Raw genomic sequence first — 19181 nt, 5'->3', positions numbered from 1 at the left:
GAGGAGGAAAAGGAGAGGAAAAAAAAAGTAAAAACAAAGTCAAGGTGTGGAGAGTACAGGACTCAAGGAAAGGGAAAGGGGAGGAGGGGGAGGGAGAAGGAGAAAGAGGAGGAGGGAGAGGGGAAAAGAGTGGGGAGGGTTGAAACAGGAGTGGGAAAGTAAGGTGTGAGGAGACAGCACAATGACGAGGGGAAAAGAAGGTGAGGGGGGACAGGGTAGGGGGGGGGGCGTGTTACCTAATGTGTCTACCTGTCTTATGCGAAACCTCCTGACACCTGTATGCAGTGACTCCCTCCCGCACAGGTACACGGCGGTCACTAGGCTCACCTGCCCACCACCACCACCACCAACAACAACAACAACAACGCTACCCTGCTGACCTATATAGTTGTGTGTGTGTGTGTGTGTGTGTGTGTGTGTCATGGTGCTGGGAGGCCTTCACCAGCTAAGTCACCACCTTTTTCCTCCACCAACTCCACCTGCACCTCCACCAATACCTACACCAACAACAAAAAGCCTCATCACCATCAACTCCACCGGGGACAAAAATGCACCACCACCACCACCATCACCAACACCCCCAACAATACCATCACCACCACCACCAACACCCCCACCATCACCACCACCACCAACAGCAATAGCCGGCAGCCATCGCCTCCGCTACTAACCCAGGCACCACCGATATTATGTTGCTAATCTAAATTTGGATGACTGCAACGTTTTGACTGCGTTCCCTGCTGCTGCTGCATCCACCTCCACCACCTCCACTACAGTAACACAGGTGGATTCAGTGACGTGGAAGAGGAGGTGTATAGGAAGAGGATAATATGAAAGGGGGAGTAAATAAGATGTTAAGAATTAATAAAAATATGCAAAAAACGAGGAGAGAAAATAAGAGAAAAGGCGAAGTTACAGTAGAAAGTGAATAACAGAGGAAATGAGAAATGTTAGGAAATAATAGGAACCAAAACGGAGAGGAAAGTGAGAGAAGATTCAGGGAGATGAAAGGAAGAGGAGAAAAAGAATAGGGAAAAGTTTGAGGGAGTAGAAAGGAAGGAGAAAAGGCATAGGGGAAAAAACATATAGGGGAAAAACGGGAGGTAGGATAAGAACAGAACAGAGGTGGCAGAGAGAGCACAGGAAAGGAGAAGAGGAGAGGATACGAAAAGAGACCAAAAGTAGAAGGATAATAGAAGGAAAACACGACATAGAAGAAGGCAAAGAAAAAGAAGATAACAAAACAGAAGAGAACAGAAAAAAAACAAATAAAACAAATAACAATAAAAGAAAATAGACATCAAGGACAGACTTTCATGACTTAAAAAAAGGGACAGAAAATGAGTACTATGAAATTGAGAAGGAACTAGAAAACAGGGTAACGGAGGAAGAGGAGGAGAAGTTGTAGATTGAGGAGAAAAGGAGAACAAGGACGAGATGTGGGTTGTGGAGAAAAGGGGAGGAATCTGAGAAGAAGATCGGGATACAGATGGAGGAGGAGGAGGAGGAGGAGGTATGCATCACAAAGGGCGCGGGGTGAGAGGGGGTCAGTGGCCCTCTCCACCCTTGGTATCTAGTGAAAGTTGCCTACCACCTCCTCCTCCTCCTCCTCCTCCTCCTTCTCCTCCTACATATGTATCCCGATTTTTTTCTCAGATTCCTCCCCTTTTCTCCACAACCTACATCTCGTCCTCGTCCTCCTTTCCTCCTCAATCTACATCTACTCCTCCTCCTCCTCCTCGTCGTCCTATTCCAATCTCCCTTTTCGTTCTCCTCCTCTTCCCTCTCCTCCCTCCCTGCCAAATGTCCAGGAATATTATAAACACCTGCCTCCCCTGCTCCCTCTCTTCTCTCCCTGCCAACATCAACTTACCCTTACTCTTGCCAGCGGGCCCCTCTCCCTTCCCCCCTTCATCCCTCTTTGCTACTTTTCCAAGCCTACCCTGTCCCTCGATATCTAAATGCATCTAACCCCCTTGTCCCTATCACCAGTCTACTTTTCCAAGCCTACCTTTTCTCCATATATAAATGCATCTAACCCCCTTGTCCCTACCCCTCCCTTTTCTTACTAATACCCAGGAGCCAATATCTTCCCCCTTCCATAAATATTCCTTTCTCCCTCCTCCTCCTCCTCCTCATCTCAAGGTATAATTTTGCCTCGTCAGGGACAGAGGGTAACGCACCGGCGCCTTGGTCTTCCTCAGTCACCACCACCATCACCACCACCGGGCAGGGGCAGACATGGCAACAGTCACCGCCGCCACACAGTAACAGTACCCTCCCTCCCTCCCTCCCTCCCTCAACGCCGTCACACGTAAACACCCTCATCGTCACCTTTTATTACTTCCCTGAAAGACAAACGGCCGTATTCTCAAACCATTCAGCGCCCCAGCACACATAATTCACAAGGCTCTCGAAGGCGTTGTGGGCATTTCCAGGGGTAGTTTAAATGACATTGGTGGTAGTGCGACCCTTCTTCTGCACCATGAATGTGAAAAAACCCTAATGGAAACTCGATTAATCTCCTTTTCGGCCTCTGGAAATAGTTGATGTGGGAGGTGGAACTGTCTGAGAATACCGCACAAAGGCCTTTCCTAACGTATTCCGCCTCCCTTAGTCTGCTGGCACCGTTTCTTATTTCTTCTCCACCTTTACCTGGTCACCTGTCTGTCCTTACTAAAGCAATAAAATACAATAACACCGTGACCCCACCAATATGCAAGTTCCCTGAATGACAAAGGCCTTTCCTAACGTACTCCGCCTCCCTTAGTCTGCTGGCACCGTTTCTTATTTCTTCTCCACTTTACCTGGTCACCTGTCTGTCCTTACTAAAGCAATAAAATACAATAACACCGTGACCCCACCAATATGCTAGTTCCCTGAATGACAAAGGCCTTTTCTAACGTATTCCACGGCCCACGGTCTGATGTTGGTGTACTCCATTCTGCTCCGGTTAAGTATACTTCTTCTCTACCTCTACCTGTTTACCTGTCTCCCCTTCCTAATGCAATGATTATATAATATGAAAGGAAACCATGACACTACCATATAATAAGGGATGTCATACTCATCGCCTCCCCAGCTTATCATCAGTACTCTAACCACCTAATCTACCACTCAAAGGGGAAATCATTTATGGTATAGTAATTAATCTTAATCGTAACCACCACGACTGAGCGAAGGTTACCTGAGTAATTAAGACTATTAAAGAGATCAACACCACCACCGCCACCACCAACACGTATACAGGGAACGGAATGGACGGACGCCAGACCACGGCCAATACCTTAACTACCATCACTGTAACGGACGCCGAGACCCATCTAGGCCTAATCCACCACACACACACACACACACACACACACACACACACACACACACACACACACACACACACAAGCGCGCGCACGCACGCACACGCACACACACACACAAACAGTACCTGCCGAGGGGAAGGGAGGGTTATCTCCGGAACAATCCCCGGAAGCTGGGGCTCATTCACGCTCAGAAGCACACGCACACAAAAACGCACGCGCTCACGCACACCCACAAATAGGAGGGATACAAGTACCTTAATTGGGAGTACTTCCTCGCCCCCCTTCACCCTCCCCCCATCATCCCGCCGCTCCCCCTTGTGAATATCGCAGGTAATTTAGCCTAAAATTTTTATTGTGATGCGAGATTTATCTTTACATTTTTCCACCTGGAAGCAACAGAGTTTTGCATCAGGTGGAGAACTAAAATGGTGGAGGGAACAGAGGGCGGCGGCGGCGGCGGAGGCCCCGAGTACTCCCCAGGTCCCGGCGAGGCGCGGGGCCGCCGCACGCAAATTTCTGGTGTGAAACAATTGATTCCCCGTCGTCTGGAGCCGCGGCGGGAGCTGTCTTTGTTCCTCGGCGGCGGCGGCGGCTGCCGCCGCCGGTGTGTGTGTGTGTGTGTGTGTGTGTGTGTGTGTGTGTGTGTGTGTGTGTGTGTGTCCCAACGGGTCTCCTCACGTGACGGAGATGTATGTCACAGGTGATAAGGTCACGCCATTATGATTAGTTGTGTGTGTGTGTGTGTGTGTGTGTGTGTGTGTGTGTGTGTGTGTGTGTGTATCGCATGCGTGTGCGCGTGTAGTCGTAAGCGGGTGCGCGCGCCTGCCCCAGGGCCGGCCGTTGTGCGGGACGCGTCGTGGCCAGGGCTCGGGGGCCGTGGCGGCCTTACCTTCTTCGGAATCATCGTCGTCGTAGGGCCTGCGGGGCGCGGCGCCCACGGGAGGGGAGGAGCCAGCGCCGCGGTAACCTCCTCCTCCGCCTCGCCCCCGCCCGCCGTAAGCCATCCTCGGCCACGCCCTCCAGTGGCCGGCGGTCACACCATGGCCGAGGTAGGGGCGCGAAGGGCGGGGCACTACACACCAGCACGGGTCGTGGCGCCGCACACCACCACCAACACCTTTCTCCTCGGATCAATACACGCGGCTGACAGAGGACAAGCCTCACATAGTGTCTTCAGCAGGAGCGGGACGCCCTGGCCGTGGCGGGCAGCAGCTGGCGTCGAGCAGCGTCCTGGATAGCAGGCGACGCGGGCCACGGAGCGGCGGACACCTCAGCAGCAGCGACGGCGGCGAGCTGGGTCGCAGGGGCAGGGCGGCACCAGGTGGCGGAGGTGTTCACCAGCTGCGGAAGAACGGCAGGCGGGACGTGGGGCGCGCGTCACTTCACCAGCCACACTGCCGCCACACTCCAGGCCCTGGCTCATGCCACACTCCACCACCGCTGCCGCCGCCGCCGCCGCTACCACCACCACCACCATCGCTACCAACACCAAGCACTGCGCGCGCAGACGACCTATTACCCACACCAGGTGCTGGCATCCAGAACACGGCTGTTGTGGGCACGTGTGTGTGTGTGTGTGTGTGTGTGTGTGTGTGTGTGTGTGTGAAGTGGGGGGTGGGGGTGTCGTGTACAACAGAGGGCCATCTGCCCGGAGTGCCAGCCTCACAAGGCACCAAGACGCCGTAACAACAACAACGCCGACAGCACACACGACAAAAACCTCCACCACCACCACCACCACGACCTCAATAGAAAGCAAGCAGAGTATGAGATGCCCTGACCACCGCCACCACCACCACCACGACCTCAATAGAAAGCAAGCAGAGTATGAGATGCCCTGACCACCACCACCACCACCACCACCACGACCTCAATAGAAAGCAAGCAGAGTATGAGATGCCCTGACCACCACCACCACCGCCAGCACCACCACCACAAGCTGACCTTAAAACCCGGGGCAGCATCTCCGCCGCCTCCACAAAAAGACTCCTGACGAAGGCCTGCAAGCACCGCCATTAGTCGCCCATGTTGCCACCCGCTGAGGGCGGGAGGGGCGGGCGGTGGGCGTGGAAGCAGGGGAGGGAGAGATAAACTGAAAACACCTGCTGGAGAGATGGCGACACCTGCTGACACGACAACCACCATCACCACCATTCCCACCACCCCTACCACAGCTACCTCAAGGGCGCCTCCGAGACCCTGAAGCAACGCCGCAGACCCGCCAAATGCATGCACACACACGCCATAGACCCCCCCCTCCCCCCACCACCAAACAGCCAAGGTGCCAACCCCTAAAACATAGCAGCTAGCCATGGTGTGTGTGTGTGTGTGTGTGTGTGTGTGTGTGTGTGTGTGTGTGTGTGTGTGTGTGTGTGTAGGTAGGTAGGTAAGCAGGTAAGTAGGGTTAGTAGGAAGAAAGGAAGGGAAAAATGTAGGAAAGTAGGCAGGAAGGAAAAAGGAAGGATGGAAGGAAGGCAGGTAGGTAGTCAGGTATGGTAGGCAAGGTATAGATAGATAAGACAAGCAAGTAGGTAGGTAGGTAGGAAGGCAAGCAGGTAGATAATCAAACAGGTAACCCGCAAGCGCACCTGTGGCCCTGATTTACCTATTTAGCAGAGACTGGGGCTTGAAAATGGCGGGGCAGGTGATCCAAGGGAAGAGGAGAGGAGAGAAGGGAGGAAAGGGAAGAGGGGAGATGAGAGACGTGGAGCAAGTGGTTGAGGGAGGTGGAGAAGATAAAAGAGATGATGAGCTAGAAAGGGAAAAGAAAAGAAAGTGAGTAGAAGAGATGATTTAAGAAAGGAGGGAAAGAGGAGAGCAAGAGAGGGAGAGGAGAGGAGAAAATAGAAAGAAGTAGACGAGAGGAATAAAGAAATAAGTGAAGGGGAGTAGAGAAGAGAAGGATAAGGGAAAAAAGAAGAGGAAAGAAGAGAGGGAAGGAGACAGGACAGGAGGGCATTGGAAAAAAGGAAAAGGGCGGAGGAAAAAAGTGGAGAGGACAGGAAGAAAGAAGAGGGAGAAAGCGAACAGAGGAAGAAAGTGGAAAAAAAAAAAAAACGAAGAGAACGGAGGAGCAGAACGAAGGGAGAGGGCAGAGAGAGGAAAAGAAGAAAGGACAGAGGAGTGAGGCGGAGAGGGGAGGAGGAACGAAAGAAAGGGAGAGAACAGAAAAACGGAGTGGAGAAATGGAGAAGAGAGAAAGGAGGGGAGAGGAGGAAGGAAGAGGAGATTAGGAGAAGGGAAGAGAAGGGGAACGCAGAGTGCAAAAGAGAAGAGGAGGAAGGACGAGAAGAATGAAGCTGAGAGGATAGGAGACGAGAAACCAAGAGAAGTGAAGCGGTATTAAGAGGAGTAAAGAGGAGTGAAGAGGAGAGGAGGAACCGAGAGGAAAAAAGCTGAGGAGAGGAGGAACGAAGAGGAGAGTGAAGCAGAGAGAAGAGAGAAGAAACAAGGAGGAGATGAGTGAAGCGAGAGGAGAGGAGACATGAAGAGGAGATGTGAAGCGAGAGATGAGAGGAGAAAGGAAGAGGAGATGACTGAAGCGAGAGATGAGAGGAGAAACCAAGAGGAGATGAGTGAAGCAAGAGAAGATGAGAGGAGAAAGGAAGAGGAGATGAGGGAAGCGAGAGGAGATGAGGAGAAACCAAAAGGAGAGGAGATGAGAGGAGAAACCAAGAGGAGATGAGAGGAGAAAGGAAGAGGAAATGAGTGAAGCGGTGAGGCGAGAAGAGAGGAAAGAGGAAGAGGAAGATGATTGCGTGAGATTCAGTGAAAGGCATTGTACCCTGACCGACTACCTAGGACAACAGCGATCCCAGCGATGCCGAGAAGAGAGAAAGAGAGAACGAGAGAGAGAGAGAGAGAGAGAGAGAGAGAGAGAGAGAGAGAGAGAGAGAGAGAGAGAACGGGTAGCCGGGTTGCATGAGCTTGCCGAACTTCCATTAAAGCTCTAGTTTGCTCACCTCACCTCCCAGCCTCCTCCTCCTCCACCCTTGTCCACCTCTCTTTCTCTCTCTCTCTCTCTCTGGTCTCCACCTCTCGCCTCTCTTCCACGCTCTCTAGCCACCACCAACATAACGCCTCTCTCTCTCTCTCTCTCTCTGCCCCTAACCCCCCTCAACTCTTTTCTCCAACTTTCCCTCCATCCCCATCCAACTTTCCTCCCTCCTCTCTCTCCCCCCTCCCCCTTCTCCCCAGCGCGGTATAATGCTCCTCCCCACACTGGGTCTGCGCCAACAGCTAAGCTTCCCCTTCACTCGCGGCGCCCTGATCCCATTTTCTCCAATCATCCTTTTCCGTTTTCTTTTTCCCTCCGCTGATATCCCGGATTCCCATGTTTTTGTTTGTTGTTTGTGCCTGTGTTATTATTGTTATTAGTACTGTTATCATTATTAGAAGTGTGGAAGAGCCTAGCCAGCCATTTCGTTAACTGTGTGTGTGTGTGTGTGTGTGTGTGTGTGTGTGTGTGTTTATGGTAAAATGTATTAGACTGACTATGGACAAAAAAAAAAAAAAAAAAAAAACTAATTAAATGTGTGTGTGTGTGTGTGTGTGTGTGTGTGTGTGTGTGTGTGTGTGTGTCACCCCCTTAACACATACCTAGGTCCCTGCACACTTGTCTGGCCACACACCTGCCCGCACTGCACAACACTCACCCACCCTGGCGACACTCCACACACCAGGTAGCCATCAACTTACCTGTAAAGAGAAAAAGGTAAACAGTCATTAAGAAGCCCAATGCCACAAAAGGGTATGATGGGGGCACGGGGAGGGGTAACGATATGGGGATGAGGTCGATAATAATAGTAGTAATAATTGCAAGGAGAAAAGATAAAACTGAATAAAAAGAACGGCATAAATAAAAGGTAAGAAAAGAGGAGGTTTGGGGAGGAAAGTAACGATGCGAGAAATAATAATAATAATAATAATAATAATAATAATAATAAACCTCCCCTCAATTCTTCTCCCCCTTCTTTTCTTTTTCATTTCCCTTTCTCCTTCCTTCCCACTCCCTCTTTGTTATACCTCCAATAATAATAATAAATAAATAATAATAATAATAATAAACCGCCCCCAGCAATCATGAGGGTGGGGGTGGGTCAGGAGGTCACACTACCAAGCCAGCCACACCCACAGCCACCTGAGACGAGGGGGAGGGGGGTAGGGGACAGGGGGGGAAGGAGTAGAGCCACAGTATCCGCAGGTGTTGGAGGTAAGGGGAAGGGAAAGGGAAAGGGGAATGGGAAGGGGAATGGGAAGCAGAAGGAGAGGAAGAGGAGGGAAATACGAGGATAAAGAAGAGGAATGGGAGGAGGGAGAGGAGATGCAGAAGAGGAAGAGGGGGAAGAAGAGGGAAAGATGAAGCAGAAGAGGGGAAAGGGGTGGAAGGTGGTCAAGAGAATGCAAAAGTGAGGAAGGGGAGGAAGGAGAAGGGAAGGGAATGAAGATGCAGAAGGGGAGGAAGGAGAGGGGAAGGGAAGGGGAAGAGGGGAAGATGAAGTAAAGAAGGGAAGAGAGAGAAAGGGAGAGAAGTGAAAGCTGAAGAGGGAAAGAGGAGGAAGGTGATATGAAAGGGATGAACGCGATAGGAAGGAGGAGGAGGAGGAAGAGGGGAAGACGAAGTAGAAAATGGGAAGGGAAAGAGGGAGAGGGGAATATGCAGAAACGAGGAAAGGGAGGAGGGAGAGAAGAGGATGAAGAAGGAAAAGTAGTGAAGGAAAATTAGGTGGAAAACAAAGGAAGAGGGAGGAAACAGACGAAAAGGAGAAGGTAGAGAAAGGAATGCAAGAGAAGGGGAAAGATATCGAAGGAGAGATGAAATGGGGATGATGATAGAGGAAGAGGGGAAGAGAAGAAGGAAGAGAGGAAGGGGAAGCAGAAGAGGGGAAAGGATAAGTGAATCAACAACAGTAACCACGTGACCCAAAAGTGCCAGACCAGCATTAAGAGGTCAGCCAGCGTAAGGTCACACAAGGTCACGCGACGAGCCAAACCGCTGCCAAAAAGGTCAGACTGAGGGGGGTGGGGGGTGGGGGGGTGAGCTCGAACCACATCCCCGGAGGTGTGACACGAGGGCTGCCACACGGAGCCACATTCCACAGGTAGTCAAACAAGGGTGTGGCAGGGCCGGACCAGATGGAAAGGGGGAGAGGGGAGGGTAGGAATGGGGGGAGTGACAGAAGGGGGGAGGGGAGGGAGGTAGAGGGTCACATTCCTTGCGGGGTCAGAAACGCACACACGCACGAACGCAAAGACAGACAAACACACAGACAGAGAAGACAGAGACACAGACACAGAAAAACACAAATACATAACACACACACACACACACACATTCAGGTTCATAAAATTCACAGTATTGACCGAATTTCAAACCATATCCCGATGAGAGAGAGAGAGAGAGAGAGAGAGAGAGAGAGAGAGAGAGAGAGAGAGAGAGAGAGAGAGAGAGAGAGAGAGAGAGAGAGAGAGAGAGAGAGAGAGAGAGAGAGAGACATGATGCGGGATGCCTTCTCTCAGTTACTATTATTGAGCGTATGTCCGCTACTGCTCGCTCTACAATCCGACCCTTGATGCTCTGTATGGTCTTGAGGGGGGGGGGGGGTCTACCTGGGGGCTGGATGGGAAGGAAGATATCTGCCATGGGACTGGAGGAGACGGGGAGGGAGGGGAATGGTAGGGGAGGAGGAGATATGGGGGTAGGATATAGAAGAAGAAGGAAGGAAAAGATCTAAGCAGGACGGGGGTTGGTCTAGGTAAGGAAGGAAGGAGGGAAGGAAGGACGGATCTGGAAGGAAGGTCTGGGGGAAGGGGGAGGAGGAGGTCTAGTGGGGGGTAAGGGGGAGTGTCTGAGAAAGTAGGGGTAGGTTAAAGTGAAGGAAGGAGAGAGATGATGAGACAGGAGATAGCAAGGATCGGCCGGAGAGGGAATGGAAAGGAGAATGAAAGTGAGGGCTGGAAGGGCCTGGCAAGAGATATGGGTCTGGAAACTCGAGGAGGGGAAGATGAGTGACGTGGGAGAGAGGAGGCCGCCCGGGAAGAGGAGGAGGAAGAACATAGCCGAAGATTAAGAATGTGGAAAGGGCAATGAGAAAAAATATATAGAAAATGGAAAATGAGGGAAAGGGGAATAAAGGGTCAAAAATAGAAAGATGGAAGATATAAGTGGATACGGAGAGAGAGAGAGAGAGAGAGAGAGAGAGAGAGAGAGAGAGAGAGAGAGAGAGAGAGAGAGAGAGAGAGAGAGAGAGAGAGAGAGAGAGAGAGAGAGAGAGAGAGAGAGCTAATACTGGAGAAAAAAATCGGCAAGGAGGGAAGAATTTGAATAGAGAGGTAAAGGGGAATGAAGGTATGTGAAGATGTAATAAGGAAGAAGAGGAAGAGGAGGAGGAAATGAGTAGGCGGTAGAGGCACGAGTATGTGGATTACTCAAGAAAAGGATGAAGAGGGAAGCGACGGAATGTGGAAGCTGCTGAGAAATGCCGATGGAAATGGAGAGGTGGAAACAGAACACGATGCCCAAAGAAGGGAAAAGAAAACAAGAAAGAAAAAATTGTTGCTCCTTTTCTTTGCCTTGAGCTGCCTCCTTTACTGTTGAAAATGCAGGAACAGGAGCTAAAGGAAGGGAGGCGTCTTGGGGACAATACATATCAAGACAAGAGTGAAGAGTGGGCAGTATATTAGCAAAGAGAACGGGAAAAAATGTAGCAGGTGTATGGAAATCTAGCTGAAAGGGAGAAACTAGAAGGTTAAGAAGGATAGGTCTGAAGTAAACACAAAAACAAAGGTAGTGTGAAGGCTGGGAGGTATGTAAGGAAAGAAAAGAATGAAAAAAATGTAATATGAGTGTATGGAAATCTAGCTGAAAGGATTATGAAGGATAGATCTGAGAAGGTTATGAAGGATAGGTCAGAGGTAAACATAAAAACAAAGGTAGAGTGAAGGCTGGGAAGTATATGAGGAAAGAAAAGAATGGAAAAATAAAAGTACTCTTGAGTGTATTTGGACTCCGCAGACGGGAAGAAAATAAGAAGGTTGAACAGGGGTCTGGAGGTCAGCATATACGTGGGTGAAATAAAGGGTGGCAAGTACAATACGGGAAAAAAAGAATAAAAGGGAAAGTAACTGTATAATGCGTGTATTTGAACTCGGCAAAAGGGAAGAAAATAGAGGGGGTTAAGAAGGGGTCTGGAGGTCAACAAAAACTCATAATCAAGAGGAAATGTAAAGGGTAAAGAGCTTAAATTCGAGAGGAAAAGGGTAAAGGGCTGTACTGTGGATGTATAGGCGGGTGGAGGTGGTGGGTAAGTATGGGGGTGGGGAGGAGTAGGGTACACACACACACACACACACACACACACACACACACACACACACACACACACACACACACACACATATGCACACACACACGCACCTTTGTGAACCCCTACGTACAGGTATAGACAAAAACACTCCACACACCCAATTACCTGCCCGATCAAGGTGAGCCCCGAGGTACGGATGCCCATATTTCCAATCACCTCCGGCTTTTTTATACTCTCTCTCTCTCTCTCTCTCTCATCTAAATTATCAAGAAGCCGACATCACGAGGACAATAAGCCGGATCAAAACATCGCAAAGTCACTATTCCGGAGCAAGCTTAAAAAATAATAATACCAGGAGAGCGGTTGGCTTTTTTCACCCTTTTTTTCTTTCAAGTCTCCCCTCCTCCGCCTCCTCTTCCCCTCTCCCGTTTTCCTCATCCCCCTCCTCCTCTTCCCACCTCCCCTTCTTCTGCTTCTTCTTTTCTCCATTTCCCATCTTCCTCTTTCGCGTCCCATTCCTCTCCTACTCTTCGTCTCTCCACCCTTCCTTCTCCCCCTCCCCTTCTTCTCTCTACTCGTCCCTTTATCCCTATCCTCCTCCCTCTTCCTACCCTACTTCTCCTCCTCTTCCGTCCCCGATCGCACATGGCCGTTTTCTGTGGCGCGCGTCGTGGCGAGAGCATGTGCAGCGTGTGAACAGAGACTAAATTAATTGCGTGTTTGTCCTCAGATGCTGGGTTACGCAAAATACAGAAACCCCCCCACCCCCCCATCTCTCTCTCTCTCTCTCTCTCTCTGTATCTATCTTTTTTGAGTGAGTGTTCGCTGAGTCACCCAACCGGAACGTGGCTGAGTTCGTGTGAGTGTGATTGTAACGCTTCCCGGAATACAAGACATTCAATTCAAGTGCTCTAATACATATGAGTTCACGCGAACCTCCATGACTTTACTACTTTGCCGCCGCCTCCTCCTCCTCCTCCTCTCAAGGCAAATCTATTATGAATTGGTGATATTTTTTCGTAATGAGATATATTAGACTAGCACAATAAGAATCTACTAATATAACAAGAGAAAACGTTTTATAAATCCTGCTTTTCGTAATAACTGTAGATGGAATTAGACTACCACAATAACCTGAATCAACTATTATAACAAGGACATTATATAAATCCTGCCTTTCGAGATAAGTACAGATGATATGGCTTGAAACGTAATGGAAAATGTTAGCAATGGACGGTCGTGAAATAAGACTACGCAGATTACGCACATGATACCAATGTTGCCACTTCCACAGTTCGTAAGAATGCTCGCAAACCAAAGAGAGAAGACTACAAAACGTTCATGTATACAGTATTTGGTGTTAATATAGTAGCTAACAAATATGAGGAAACAACATACAGGAAATATCTCTAAAATATGATGCTGGAGAAATAATAATAAAAAAAAAAAAGCTTATAGTATTTGGTGTTAATATAGTACCTAACAAATCTGAGGAAACAACATACAGAAAATATCTCTAAAATATGATGCTGGAGAAAAAAAAGCTGATTATTACGTATAGGATGTATAGTCGAGTACGATAACTGGACTTGCTGGTGTATGATGACGTTGAAAATTATAGCTTGCAACCACAGACTTACTATGGCATCGGATTGTCTATAGTGTGACTGAGGCGCTCACAGTAACTTAACTTGCTGTGTGATGAAGCTGTGTGTTAAATGCTACCAACGACTGACCTACTGGCGGTGTGTGGGTGGTTACTTTTAAGCCGCTGATCCTTTGTGCAGTGTACGTTAAATGTTAAGCTACATAGGAAAGGCTTTGTAAGTGTGTGTGTGTGTGTGTGTGTGTGTGTGTGTGTGTGTGTGTGTGTGTGTTTATTTTAAGCTTCCGTCTACATTGTTTTCCGTCTGGGAGCCAAATTTGAGGGGAGAGGAAGAGGTCAGTTTCCCCAAGAGTACCCAGTGAGGGGAGCAATGAACTGTCTACTCTCCCCTCTCCCCATCACCCCCTCCCCTCAACACTCACATTTTCTCCCCTCTCCCATACTACCAATCACCCTTTTTTTCCCTCTTTGCTCCCCCCATACTATGTCTCCCCTCTACCTTATCACCCTCCACCCCTCCCCCAACATTTCTTCTTTTCCTTCCTTCTCCCTTCCCCTTCCTTCTCCCTCTGCCTATCCACCAAACCCTAAAACCTCCACCTAGTTTTCTCCTCCTCCTCCTCCTCTCCACCTAACCCAACGACCTTCACTTTAGCGTCCATCTCCACCTAATCTCCACCAATTCCAAGCATCAAACACTCACTCCACCACCACCACCACCACCACTTACACTTTCCTTCACTCCACCACCTCCATCCACCTCATCCTCCACAAGCATCCTCCACAACCAGTCCATCATCAACACCCACTTTTTCTAACTCCACTTAAAAGCCTAACCATCTCCACAACAACCAATATTCCTCCACTTCCACAAAATGCAATAACCCACTTCATTCTTCTCTCCCTCTTCCAGACTCCACTGAAATACTTCTCTCTCGCTACTCCACTTTACCTCCATCTTCTCTCCTCTTCTCCAATACAATCACTAACATCTTCCACATCTTCCACATATCCACTTTCCTGCCACACTCCACTTTACCTTCATCCTCCCCTCCATCCACCTACACTATCTTCTTCCAGCTTTTACACCGTCACCTCCCTTCCACCTCACGCCTCCACATAACCCCTGCACTATCCACACTCCATCTCTACTCCCTTCCTCCACCTTCCCACTCCACCACCACCAACACCATCTTCCACCTCTTCCACAAAGCACACTTTATCACCTCTCCTCCTCTTCCTCACCCCTCCACATAACGACCACTACCCACACACCACCTCGCTCCATCCCCTCACTTGACCTGGTCCCCCAACCCCCTCCCTTCCCCCCCACCGGAACCAGGATTTGCCCACAATAAACAGGTGAGGTGCTTCCAGGTAACCTCGCAAAACAGTTCTTGACGTTCCGGGAGCTGGAGTGGTGGAGGAGGAGGAGGAGGAGGATATTATAAGCGCTAGAGGCCATTTTTCTTGGGGTGTCTTGTCATGAGTTTGAGTTTGAGTTCGAGGAGGAGGAGGAGGAGGGGGAGGAGGAGGAGGAGGAGGAGGTAGCAGGATATACAGAGGACATATTTGGGTGACACAGCGGAATGCGTGAGAGAGAGAGAGAGAGAGAGAGAGAGAGAGAGAGAGAGAGAGAGAGAGAGAGAGAGAGAGAGAGAGAGAGAGAGAGAGAGAGAGAGAGAGAGAGAGAGATTCTATAACCGATACGGGTCGCCATCAGTCACCAGTCAGTCAGTCCGTCAGTGAGTGAGCATGAGAAGGTAAAAAAAAAAAAAAAAAAAAAAATGGAGGGATGGAGAAAGAGGAACAGGGAAAGGAGAGGAGAGGAGAGAAAGGGGGAGGATAAATGTACATAGCAAGTCCGAATATAACAGAATGAAGGAGACGAGGGAGGTAAGAAAGTCAGGGAGAGAAAGAGGGAGGGAAGGGAGGGAGGGAGAGGGTGCGAGTCTAGACATGGGCTAGACACGTCGGCTTCTAGTGATAGGAGGGGAGAGGGAGAGAGGGAGAGAAAGAGGGAGAGAGGGAGAGAAAGAGGGAGAGAGGGAGGAGGAGGAGAAGGAAAGTAGGGGAGAAATGAAAGAACGAACGATATACGAGACGAACGAAAGGCTGAGAAACGCTTAAAAGAGGAAGGGAAGAGGGGAAGAGGAGGAGGAAGAGGAGGTGGAAGGGGGAAGATGGGAGGTAAGAGGGAGGAAAGGAAGGGGAAGAGGGGAGGATACTATGAAGCCCTTCCACCCCCTCATTTCTCCCTCCTTTCCCCTCTCTCTTCCTCCCACGCAGAGAGAGAGAGAGAGAGAGAGAGAGAGAGAGAGAGAGAGAGAGAGAGAGAGAGAGAAATATCGACGGACCAGAAGCAACCTCACAGCGACGGCGCAGCTCAGGAGAGAGGTGCAGGTGGAGGAGGAGGAGGAAGAGGAGGAGGTGGAGGAGATAAAGTAACCCTGCATCTTTTGTTAGTGGTTGTTAGTGCGTTCATAATCCTCACACACACACACACACACACACACACACACACACACACACACACACACACACACACACACACACACACACCTGCCCTAAACTTCTCAAGACGGACAAGATTGTATGTGTGTTCTTAATGGAGGTAAATTTTAGGATGTGGAGGAGGAGGAAGAAGAGGAGGAAAGGGGTGGAGTGCATGTGGAGGAGTAAAAGTGAAGGTAATGAGGATGATGTTGATTGCACAGGTGTGTGGGCTACAGGTGTTGCAGAGGAGGAGGAGGAGAAGTAATGAGACGGGTTTAGGTTAAGGGGGGGAGGGGGGCTGTCCAGGTGTGACCCAGGTAATGAGGTGACGAAGGGGTGATGTGGGGGGAGGCATCGAGGGGGGGAGGGGGGTCTAGCGCAGGTGTCAGGGGGGCGTGTGTGTGCGTGTGTGTATGTGTGTGTGTGTGGGGGGGGGGGGTCTGCCTTGCATGACCGTAGCGGAGCAGGTGACTGGCCTTCTGTCTCACCTTTGTTCCTGGACTTCGGATTAGCCTGCATCCCCACCTACACACACACACACACACACACACACACACACAACTGCATTAACCAGCTTTGCCTACTTATAAAAAATAAAACGTCAAATACAACTACAAAATAACATCATGAATAAGACATTAGTTCACATTTCTACCCACACTTCCTCCCTCGTCCAACCCTCCTCGGACATGACATTACTTCTTTACGACCCACCCACCGCATGTACCACCTGCCCACCTACTGCCCACCTGCCCCATCCACTCACCCACCTACTGCCCACCTGCCCCACCCACCCACCAATCACCTGCCCCATCCACTCACCCACCCACTGCCCACCTTTCCCGCGTCAGGTCAACCTTCCTACTAAATCGATGATTAAAAGAGAGCAGCGAAAGGTCAGATAAGGTCATACAAACTCCAAAAAACCCACATTACATCCCCCACTTGCTCCTGCCCCGCCTCGCCCCGCCCCGCCCCTGTGCCGTGCCCCGCCCCCCTGCCCTGTCCCCTTGGTCGCCGTGGCCCTGAAGGTCGGCAGGCAGCAGGTCCCTCAGTGCCGCGCCTCGACCACCCGCCCACGCGTCCCTCTCACGCCACCCACATCCCGCCCACACGCTGCTCTCACGCACCTCTTACCTCAAGCGCGCGCATTCACCTCTCTCTCTCTCTCAAACGCTGAATGCTTTCTGGGGAAGAAAAAGCTTCATGATGTGTGTGAGGCCTTCCCTCAGCTTTGTGTGTGTGTGTGTGTGTGTGTGTGTGTGTGTGTGTGTGTGTGTCACTCACCATCATCTGGGTCAGGAGGGATTGGGTTGACCCACTTTGATATCCTCAAGGTGGCAGGGTGCCGGCGTGGGGCCCGCCCCTGGGGAGGATAGGGGGCGGCGGCCCCCTCAGGAATGTCCTCCTCCTCCTCCTGCCGCGAAAACTGATGACCGGCGTCCCCGGGGCCCGGGTGACCCGACGCGGCGGGGGGGTCTTGGTAGCGAGGCGGCGGCGGCGGCGGGGGCAGGGGCGCGGGTACCATCTGAGGCCTCTGTTGCGGGCCCGAAGGGGGCGGCACCATGAGGAGGGGCGGCATCATGGGGGGAGGCTGGCCCTGCGGCCGGGGCTGCCGCACCATGCCCGGCAGCAAGGGGGGGCGTGGCCCGGGCACCTGCACGGGCGGGGGCGGCAGCCTGAGGGGGGGCCGCTGCCGGTGTGCTGGCGGGGAGCCCGGGTTGTGGTGGTGATGGTGATGGGCGGGTCTGGGCGGCGCCTCCCGAGGCGACACTCCCTGGCCGGTGGTCGGGGCGCCGTTGTAGTGCACGAGCGGGGCTGGCGCGGCGCCCTCAGGCCCGGCCCCTCGCTGCCCGGGCTGACCAACTGGCGGCTTGCTGCTGGTTGCGGCGGGGGGTGGAGGCTGCTGCTGCTGCTGCGGTGGCTCTCGGATCGGTGACGAGGAGGAAGACTCCTCGCCCGACGACTGAGGCTCCACCTTGGCAGGCGGAGCCTCTTCCTGCCCTGCGGGCGGAGGCGGCGGCTGCCCAGCACCCCTGTCCACGACGGGCGCGGGCTCCTGGCCGGCGGTGTGGCGCACGTCCTGCATGGCCCGGCTGGCGGGGCGCGGCGGCACCGTGCACTGCCCGCTACCCGCTGCTCAGCCTGTCCGGCTGGTGGCTGTTCGTCCTCGCACCTACACTACACGCGGGGCTTGGCGCCACCTCCCTCATTAACGGCAGGTGACCCGTGGCTGCCCTATAGCTACAGTCTGCTGCAAAGGAACACACTGAGGGAGTACTGGCGTTGTTTACTGTCACCAGCCGGGTGCCATCCACGCTGGCTGGCACCCTGCCCGTGCCGCCCTCACCACTACACCCACGGGGCACGCCAGGCATCCCAGGCTTCCGGCGGTGGGGCGGTGGGAAGTGGGCGGTAGGCAGCAGGGTGGTGTGCGTGGGCGGCAGGAGGGAGGAGGCCGAGGGAGGGCGGCTGAGGGTCAACCCGAACACCTCACGCCCCAGGCACGCCGCGGCGCCCACACAAGGTCATCACCCACTTGTTGGCAGTGAGCGCCCCGGCCCCTCCCAGACACTGTGCAGGGGGGGGGGGGGGGAGCGGTGGGCAGAGGCAGCGGGGAGGGGAGGGGAGGGAGAGAGGGAGGTCAGCGGGCAGGGATGAGGGAGAGGAGCTGTGAATGAGAGCGTGAGTCAGTGAGGGCGGCACGCGGCCCCGTCGCCAGGGTGCCATCAACCTTACTCACTGCGCTCCCTCGCTCTCTCTCTCTCTCTCTCTCTCTCTCCCATAGCCTGGCTCCCCAACACGCCACCCTCGCCTACGGCCGCCACATCCCGCGCCCGGAGCCGCCTCTCCGCAAGGGTTCCTGCGGCAACACCCGCGCGCCACGCTCCTCCCACTGATCAATAAACGCCGGCAAACGTTTCACACGTGACACAACGTTCCACGCCTCACGCCATCCCTCACTCTGCTCCTGCTAGCCGCCACTACCTGCTCCCTCCCTCCCTCACTTGCTCGGTCGTTCGTTCAATCATTCACATGCTCACCCACTCACGCACTCACTCACTCACTCGTTGTCCGATTACCACCCACTCACGAATCTGTCCACTCACCCCATTTCCTTACCATCTCATTAATCCACACACCCACGCACTCAATAACCACCCGCCTACCCACTCACTCACTCGTCACCCCACACACCCACACCTGTCCACTTGCCCCACTTCCGTACGCACTATCTCATTATTCTACACACCCACGCACTCAATACCATCAGCAATTAGCAAAGGGTGTGTGTGGGGGGGGGGGCGGAATACGAGAGGAGAGAGAAAAAACGGTGGGAGGGGAAGGAAAAATGGATAAAGGAAGGGGGGAGGGGAAGAAAATTACAAGAACTTCAAACAAACACACAAAAAAAAATAATAATAAAGGAAGGAGGGAGGAGGAGGGGGGGGAAAA

The 19181-nt window shown here is 52.1% G+C and overlaps 2 protein-coding genes across 4 annotated transcripts in view; both read right to left on the bottom strand.

Annotated features, from left to right (window-relative positions):
- Window positions 1-19181, bottom strand: part of LOC126986943 (basic proline-rich protein-like) — a 58275-nt gene that overhangs the window by 28230 nt on the left and 10864 nt on the right. The window contains exon 2 of one of the 2 annotated variants that reach the window (XM_050843474.1): window positions 17013-17976. In XM_050843474.1, the coding sequence (XP_050699431.1) occupies window positions 17013-17814 (802 nt within the window). In that variant the 5' untranslated portion in view covers window positions 17815-17976. Of the gene's footprint in view, window positions 1-17012; window positions 17980-19181 lie in introns of those variants that run through there. The other variant, XM_050843475.1, reaches the window with a different exon arrangement.
- Window positions 4327-7394, bottom strand: LOC126986946 (uncharacterized). Of its 2 annotated transcripts, none has more exons than XR_007740072.1 (2): window positions 5169-7394; window positions 4327-5037 (listed from the first exon to the last, which is right to left on the bottom strand). XR_007740072.1 is itself a non-coding variant. In XM_050843488.1 (2 exons), the coding sequence occupies exons 1-2, from the start codon at window positions 5628-5630 to the stop codon at window positions 4588-4590; spliced, it is 912 nt and encodes a 303-aa protein (XP_050699445.1). In that variant the 5' UTR covers window positions 5631-6727; the 3' UTR covers window positions 4327-4587. The 2 variants fall into 2 exon arrangements, 1 of the variants encoding a protein (XP_050699445.1); XM_050843488.1 differs by having other exon boundaries at window positions 5169-6727.

This window comes from Eriocheir sinensis, chromosome 63 (assembly GCF_024679095.1).
Source record: "Eriocheir sinensis breed Jianghai 21 chromosome 63, ASM2467909v1, whole genome shotgun sequence".
Lineage (NCBI taxonomy): Eukaryota > Metazoa > Arthropoda > Malacostraca > Decapoda > Varunidae > Eriocheir > Eriocheir sinensis.
The sequence above is the reverse complement of the archived record's forward strand: the minus strand, read 5'-3'. Positions and strand labels throughout refer to the sequence as shown.